This window comes from Ochotona princeps, chromosome 9 (genome assembly GCF_030435755.1).
Source record: "Ochotona princeps isolate mOchPri1 chromosome 9, mOchPri1.hap1, whole genome shotgun sequence".
NCBI classification, from domain to species: domain Eukaryota; kingdom Metazoa; phylum Chordata; class Mammalia; order Lagomorpha; family Ochotonidae; genus Ochotona; species Ochotona princeps.
Genome location: NC_080840.1, coordinates 57,038,220 through 57,046,615, shown reverse-complemented (window position 1 = coordinate 57,046,615; position 8,396 = coordinate 57,038,220). Strand labels below are relative to the sequence as shown.

General features: G+C 48.3%; 1 protein-coding gene across 1 annotated transcript; it reads left to right on the top strand.

The window, feature by feature from the left end:
* Window positions 1–832: 832 nt before the first annotated feature.
* Window positions 833–3,011, top strand: MSC (musculin). Its single transcript, XM_004588041.2, has 2 exons — window positions 833–1,573; window positions 2,437–3,011. The coding sequence occupies exons 1-2, from the start codon at window positions 1,058–1,060 to the stop codon at window positions 2,521–2,523; spliced, it is 603 nt and encodes a 200-aa protein (XP_004588098.1). The 5' UTR covers window positions 833–1,057; the 3' UTR covers window positions 2,524–3,011.
* Window positions 3,012–8,396: the final 5,385 nt, after the last annotated feature.

Sequence of the window (8,396 nt, the reverse complement as noted above, 5' to 3'; positions counted from 1 at the left end):
ATAATAATGAGAACGATAAAGAACTATGAAGACAACAGAAAGCACCTGATAAAATATTCAGTAGTGTCTAGGGCAGGGGCACCAACAGGGCTGGGATCCTAAACATGGATTTTTAAAGTCTTTTTACTACTCACTAACCTGTTGTTCTGGGGCCTTTACTTCCCATCTAGTACTCAGCTCAACCTCAGAATCTGGAATGCGAAAACAGCATGTAGGTTACAGATGCTGCTTTACAAGGCTAGGAACCAATGGAGGTAACAGGGTTTCCTAAATCACAAGGAGATACTGAAGAAGGATCAAGGAACAATGAGAGGTGTCTATGGGGTGCATTGTTTACTGTTGGTTCTCCGGTTGCCTTACTTAGGGCAAACCTTGGATGTGTCGTTCCTGTGGAAGCAATGTGAAAAGACATACCTGCTGAAAATAATCAGACAGAAGTATGAATGGGGGAAGGGGGAGAATCCAAGTGTCTGGGCATTTTTGCCACCATTTACAGTAGCCAATGGAGGAGGTGCTTGCTTTGCGGGTGGTTAGCAAGGTCCCCTCCCCTCACTTCTGCAACACTCAGTCCCGCACAAACACCCCCAAGGGCCATCAGGTATCAGCGCCCCAGATCTCAGCTCTGCAGAGACTCTTCCTCCCCCCACCCGCCCCGCCTCCACCAACCACTCCTCTGGGCTCTCAGAGTGTTCCCCACCCCTTCCACGCCCCTGCCCCACCTCTTGCCCCCCTTTGTAACCCCCTCTTGTCTTCCCCGGGTGGTTTGTTCCAAGGAGTGTAGATAAATAGTTCTGTCAAAAGGCTCAGCTCAGTCGTGGTGCTTGCACACAGAGCCCGAGACCCTGCGCCAACTTCTGGGTTTCCCTCCCCCGGGGTCAGAGGCAGGGCGCGCTTGCTCTCACTACCCACCTTACACTCCTCGCTTCTTGGCACCCGGGGACCCAGGTCTCCTGTCCCCCTGCGAGCTCTCCCAGGTCCCCGCCTCCGCTGGGGAGCGGAAGGCGGAGACCGGGAGACTGGCCCTGGGGGAGGAAGGTGGACGCGCGTGGACGACACAATGTCCACGGGCTCCGTGAGCGACCCGGAGGAGATGGAAGTGCGGGTACTGAAGCGGGGGTACCCGGTCCCCGCCTCCAAGAGGCCGCCCTTGCGCGGATCCGAACGCAGCTACGCCTCGCCTAGTGACAACTCGTCCGCGGAGGAAGAGGACCCGGACGGTGAAGAGGAGCGCGGCGCAGGAGGCTGCAAAAGGAAACGGTCTCGTGCCACTGGAGGTAGCGGCGCAAGTGGCGGTGCTGGCGGCGCCGGTGGCAAGAAGCCCCTCCCGGCCAAAAGTTCGGCCGCCGAGTGCAAGCAGTCTCAACGGAACGCGGCCAATGCCCGCGAGCGCGCCCGGATGCGCGTGCTGAGCAAAGCCTTCTCCAGGCTCAAGACCAGCCTGCCCTGGGTGCCCCCGGACACCAAGCTCTCCAAGCTGGACACGCTGCGGCTGGCTTCCAGTTACATTGCGCACCTGCGGCAGCTGCTGCAGGAGGACCGCTACGAGAATGGCTACGTGCACCCGGTGAACCTGGTAGGGGCATCGCGCGAGAGCCTGGGGACCGGGAGCCTGATAGGCTCCACAGGTGGGGAGGAACTCAAACGGGTGGGAAGGCCAAGGAGAAGCCTATAACGGGAGGTGTAGGTGCGGAGGCCAGGTGAGTGTTCGCTAAATCAAGGAAGGAGGCCCATCCATTTTCCTGCAGCACAACCATCCACTTTTCTGGATTTGCATCCTTGTGATGATTTCACATGGTTCTTCGTCCAGGGACAGCAACTAGCTGATATCCTACTTCCGGGCCAAACCTTGGCCCCAACGGAGTCTGCTTTCCCGTTGTAGATTGCCGGACAAGGCTCACTGGCTCAACTTTTCCAGCCAGGAGTCTGATGATTTGCATCAGCAAGTCCGACACTTTTGCAAGGGGAAGGGAAGGCCCAGCTCTGGGGTTTCTAATGGCTGTAGAATAGCAGGGTGTCCCCAGCCGGGGTTTGTTTGGAAAGTCCCTCTCTGGCCTGCCAAATCTCTCAGCTTGGGAAAGATCACATCCAAGCTTATGGAAGCTCTGATTCCTGCTTGGAAACAAGTGTGGTGTGTGTGTGTGTGTGGTGGTGGAGGGGGGGAAGGGGAAGCAAATGAAACGAAATCCTCAAAGCTTCCAAGTTTCGCCCTAATCATCCTGTGGGCAAAGTCCAGGAGGATGCATGGACCGATTGGCATAATCAGCTTGCAGTGCAATTAAAATCCCGCTTTAGAGATAAGTCATGCAAGTTCCCTGCAGGCGGATATAATCTGAGTTCACTCCAAGACGAGACTTTTGGGGTTCACTTACCAGCACGATTTCCGTTTGGGACACCAGTTTCTCCTCTCTTGGTTTACTCTCTTTTCTGTTTGCACAGACGTGGCCATTCGTAGTCTCTGGACGACCTGACCCCGACACCAAGGAAGTTGCTGCTGCCGGCAGACTCTGTGGAACCACCGCTTAGATCGCACTGGAACTCACTTCCTGGGATTATACGTTCATCCCAAATTTGTGGAGGCTGCGGACGGAAGGCAGAGAGGGAGAGCACTGCCACATGGCGGGCAGAGGATTCTGCCAAGCCTTCTCCGGGTCTCCAGAACTGCGGACACCACGGGGAGGGGCGGGCGGGAGGCCGCCGGAGCTAGTTCACGACCTTCGCCTCTGCAGAAAAGAGCTCCTTTTTCCTGGACGACGCGAACCTGGAGCCAACCTGTGGCTTGCGCTCTGGACGCTAAGTCCGGCCCCGCCGTGGGAGCCCAGCGGAGCCAGAGGCACAGCCACCGCAGTGGCTGAGCTGTGCACAAACTGCGAGGTTAGAGCGCCTTCTCATCCGCTTTGAATACCCAGGACGTGAGGTCCACGTAGGGGCGCGCGACTGTACGGAGAGACGAGCTTGGCGAACCGGCTCCAGCAATGTTGGTGGTGCAATGGGTGCGGCTGAGACCCGCTTCCCAGACCTTCCTAGGCCAGTTCCACCCTTGTGCAGCATCCTTCCCTTCCCGGGGCCCCAGTGCTTCCTACTCCGCCCAGGTTCAGGACCCAATTCAACCTCCCCCCCTGCCTTTTTAGACCCAAGTTATAAGCACTCCCTGACCTCCAGGAGCCCCAACACGGCTCCCTGGCTCTTCTTTCTGGCCCTGCAGCTGCCTGTGGTCGACCCATCTCCAACCCCTTTCTTCCGGCGCCCAAGTTCTTCCCCTTGCCACAGGTGAGCCGCCGGCCCCCTTCGGTCGGTACCTGGAAACCCCGCTGGGGAGGCGCCAGCAGCTATCATGAGGCTGTCCTATACCATGATAATGAACATATGTAAATAAATTTATTTTTTTATTAATAATAAAACGAGTGTGAAACCGTGTGGTGCGGCGATATGAGAAGTCTTTGTTGCCCTAAAACTGAAAGAGTTTGTGTCTGAGAATTGCCCTCCCAGTGCTGTCCCTGGCTCTGGGCAAGGCGTTGGCTCATGCCTGGCGGAAGACAACGACCACATTCCGGACGCTGCATTTTTGTTCATTTCCCCAAGTCTGTTTCTTGTACAAAGGTCCCTGGAAGGCAAGAACCGAATACCTAATTATGCCCTAAAAGTCTTCCTAGGCCAAAGCTACACTGAGTCATTGATAAAGATGACCACCTTTTTTGCCTACAAGCTCTTCTCCAACCCCCACCCCGTGCCTTCTCCAGCCTGCTTAACACGCCCCACATTCTAGGCTCAGATCTCATGGAATAAGGCCGCAATATAAAAAGCCTGTGTATATTCCAGCAGTTTTTCTCTTATCTTTTCTGTCTTTAATATAGGTCATCCCATTTCCAGCGTGGAATGACACCCCCACACACTATACTTTTACTGCAATTTTTGCAAATTATATTAACAATGAAAACTCACAATGTAATGTTTAAAGATACTTCCATACTTCCAAAAGCAGATACTTTTCTTAAGAGAATATAAAAACCGAGAAGAAACTACCTAAACAACTGCCGGAGCTTGAGATTCTGTCTGTTATTTTACCAAATTAGCGGGTTTCTTGGGCTGAGAGAGCAACTACTAGCGTGGCTGGGTTTTAGTTAGGAAGTGAAGAGATGGGAAGAATAACTTCCTTTTGCTCACAAGTGACCCTAAACTCTAAAGGGGAACTCTCAGACACCACACTCCAGGGTTTTTGTTTATATATGGGGAACCAGGATCCAGGATGCAATCTGGAGAAGCCAGGCTGGAAGGGAGGGAGCCCTGGGGCTCCCTGGAAGAGGGAACTGGTTGGAGATAGTACTGGGAAACCCTAGCACCAACAAAGACACTCCAGGGGTGAGATTGACCCTGGGATGAAAGTAGGGTGTCTGGTAGAGGCCAAATCTTAGTCAAAGACATTTCCAAAGCTTCTAGCAAATTAGGTCATTTTTCCTGGTAAACTTCGGTTGATTCTGATGATGAAGGAAAACATTAATGTCTAATCACCCCACTACACATCCAAGCTCTACCACAAGATTGGTGACCGTGGGCACGGTACCTAGTCCCTCTAAAGCTTCATTCCCTTATCAGACATGGAGGCTGTAACAGTGCCCACCCAGGGCAGTGTCTCTGGAGGAAGCACAGATGCCTAGGTAAGCCAGCCTTCTGGTACGTAATGAGCACTACACCAATGGCTGGCCACTTAAAGGAAATCAGAGGAAAACATCTTGGCAAAGGGAGGCACTTCAGCCAGATGGGGCATTGTTGGGGGTCCAGCCTTGAAGATGTACTCTGTTGTGGTGGAGCTGGAACTACAAGGAAGAAAGGGAAGTGTCCCCTAGGCTTTACCTGCAAAAGAAAACAGAAAGAATGCATTTACTTGTCACAAATTCAAGAAGAAAATCAAGCCTCTGAAGAAACAAGGAAACGGTTGGGCAAACTTTCATAAGCAAAAGAAAAATTCAAACTATTTGCTTCTGTAATAACATTCCCCAGGAGTGTTTCAGGAGGCTCAGAATTTTTTTTTCCTCTCCTCCCTTGTTCTGGGGCTCTTGTGTATATAGATGGTTGCATAAATCCTACACCTTATAAACTCATTTTATGACCACCAGATAATCCTATAATTTAAGAAGTAAAAAAAGAAGTTTCTTAAAAATGTTCTGCTCCGTGATTTCTGCAACAAGTCCAATGTCAAGAATAATGTTATTGTTCTTTTTAGTGAGGTCCCAGTGAGTCAGTGTAAATTGCTGAAACTTCTGGACAAAAGCTATTGTCTGGGAAGCATGGAAGCACCTCACAACAGGCATTTCTTCGTCTCCTATAACTGGAATGAGCTGTATGTAGTAAAATCGTCTCAGAGCCGGCATCATTTTCCTCTGGGATTGGAGGAGCAGAGGTGGGGGTGGAGCTGCTCAGAGGACAGGACCAGTATACACTTAGGGTTGCTGCACGTTGGCTGGGAGAGAAAGGAGGACTAAACTAAAGCCTAGAGTGTTAAAAGACTTACTAACAAATGAGTAAACAAAATGAGTAATTGAAAAATACATCCCTGGGGGTTTTTTGAGCGACCAAAGCATTTTTATTAGTGAGACTGACTCAACCAAAGAGAACGAAAATCCCCCTCCACAGACTCTTCATAACATGAATGGTTTAAAAGAAACGCTTTTCGGTACTGTAATTTTGAAACACTCGGGCGTTTGTCTTGATGGTAGCTGTTGAATTGATTTTGCACGAATTTTGTGCACTGAGCTTCAAGCTATGATTTCATTTTCATCTGCTGGTTCCTTCAAGATAATAACATTGACCTTTGCAATTTACAAACGGGTTTGTAGAGACTCTTTTTTAAAAATGCTGATAACAAATGCTTCAAAGTTAACAACCAAAATGTTAGGAGACAGGGCAGGAAGTTGGCGTAGTGATTAACACCGTGGCTGAGACACCCCTGGCCCACCTTGGAGTTCCTGAGTTTGGGTCCTGGCTCTGAACCTGACTCTGCTTCCTGCTAATGCAGTTTCTACAAGGTCTCTGTGATGACTCAAATACTTGAGTCCTTGCCACCGATGTGGAGACCTGGACTGAAGGACTGGCTTCCTGACCTTAGCTGGCCCAGCCCCAGCCGCTGCAGGGACTAGGGGAGTGAACTGGCTGAAGTGAGATCACTGTCTGGCTGTCTCTGTTTCTCTCTCTCTATTTCAAGATGTATTTATTTTTATTGGAAAGGCAGATCAGATTTACAGGAAGGAGGGCGAAGAGTGAAAGCTCTTCCCTTCCAAGATTCACTTTCCAAGTGGTCAGAACAGCCAGAGCTGAGCCAATCTGCAGCAGGAGCCAGGAGCTTCTCTGGAGTCTCCTGTGTGGGTGCAGGGTCCCAAGGCGTTCCCATCCTCAACTGCTTTCCCAGGCTATTATCAATGAGCTGAATGGGAAGTAGGGCAGCAGGGACTGGTGCCTATATGGGATCCCCGTGCTTCCAAGGTGAGAATTTAACCATTAAGCCATGGTGCTAGCCCTTCTCTCTCTCCTAACTAAATAAATACGTTAAGAAAAATTTTTTCCACCCATAAAAAAACCAAGTGGACTATAACTTATTTTAAGAGAGAAAAATAAGCTGATAATTCCATGTCTACTTCTGAAAAAAATAAAAATTAATAGTAATTTTAGTTACATTTAGAAGAACAAAATAAAATCAATTTATAATTGGCTTTTCATGCCCTAGCTTCTATTTAACAAGACGAATACCCCAGGAGTAACCAGGGTGACTCTCCTTTGCAACTGAGCACCTGGTCTGTACTGTCTTTCCGTGGAGGAAGGTGGCTTGCTCACCTGCAGGCACACAGGCTACTTGCATTGTACACTCCCCACTGACCATCCATATTTTTCTCTATTCTATTCCCCTTCAGTGTTGTTTTTCTTCTTTCTCCCACCATAGTGAATGCTAGCTAACCCAGAGAGATTTTGTGAAGGTTCAAGAAGGAGCCAAAGCCAGAAATCCACATATTAATCTTGTAAAAGTGCACATCACAGAGGTGCAATGATGTGGAATTGCCTCAGCATTGTCCCTTAATGCTTTTACTGTCAGTAAGAAAGTTCTGACTCACCCGGAAGATCCTTTATCAACGTTGGCAAGGAGGTTATAGAGTAATTAAAGGCACAGAGGCTTTCATCTCTGTGTATGTGTGTGTGTGTTTCTTCATTTCTGTTTGTAATTCTACCTTTCGATAAAATTTTAAAAATCTTTTAAAAATTCTTGATTTTCTTTTCCTCTTAGAATGGTCTAAGTTTCCTTGATCCTTGTCTGTATAAGTGCCCCATCACTTGCTTTTGCCACTAACAAGAAAATGTCATTCAGTTTCCTCTTTAAAAATTTGTCACGAAAATTTTGCATAAGATAAAACACAAATTCACTGCAGAGTGCATGAACAGACTGAGAGATTTTGATGTTATGGAATACAAAGTGTCTATTGCCATGATTTCAGAATCCATGCCGCAGCCAAGCTTTTCCAAATCTCGCTTGTAAAATTTTGCTGAGATATCAAAAAATATTCACCAGCACTTGCAATGACCACTAAGATATTCCTGTCCTTTATGAAAGTCCATACGAAACTTGACTTTCAGTATCACAACTGACTAAAGTAGAAATCACATATGAGAAGCCAACTATCTCCTATTAAGTCAGATAGTAAAGAGATTTGCAAACATGATACTGTATCTTTCTTCCCACCACAATGTTATGAACAACATAGTTATTTTTCATTAAAAAAATGCTTACCTGCATTTTTAAAAAGATTTATTCATTTTTCTTGGAAAGTCAGATGTACAATGATAAGAGACAGAAGGAAAGATATATTTACTGGTTCACTCCCTAAGTGGCTGCAACAATCAGAGCTGAGCCAATTCAAAGACAAGTGCCAGGAGCTCCTTCCGGGTCTCCAACATGAGTGCAGGTTCCCAAGGCTTTGGCCTGTCCTCTACTGCTTTCCCAGGGCACCAGCAGGGAGTTGAATGGGAAGTGGAGCAATTGAGACACAAACTGGCACCCATATGGGATCCTGACATGTTCAAAGCAAGGATTTAGCCACTGGGCCACCACCATTATTTTTAAGTAAAAATATTTTTATTTGGTTATTGAATTTTAATCTGGTAAATAGAATTAAGCATAAGCCAGTAATGTAAAGAAAAGCTTTTAGAGTTTTTAATCATTAACATTGACACAGGGGCCAGCACTGTGGCACAGCCTGTGACACTGGTGTTATCTGTGGGATGGTGATAGCAGTGCAGGTTGCTCCTGCTCTGACAGCTCCTGCCTGAAGCAGCTGGGAAGGCAGCAGAGGATGGCCCAGGTATTTTGGTCCCTGACATCCAATAACAAGATCAGTGACAGGAGGTCCAAAGAGTTG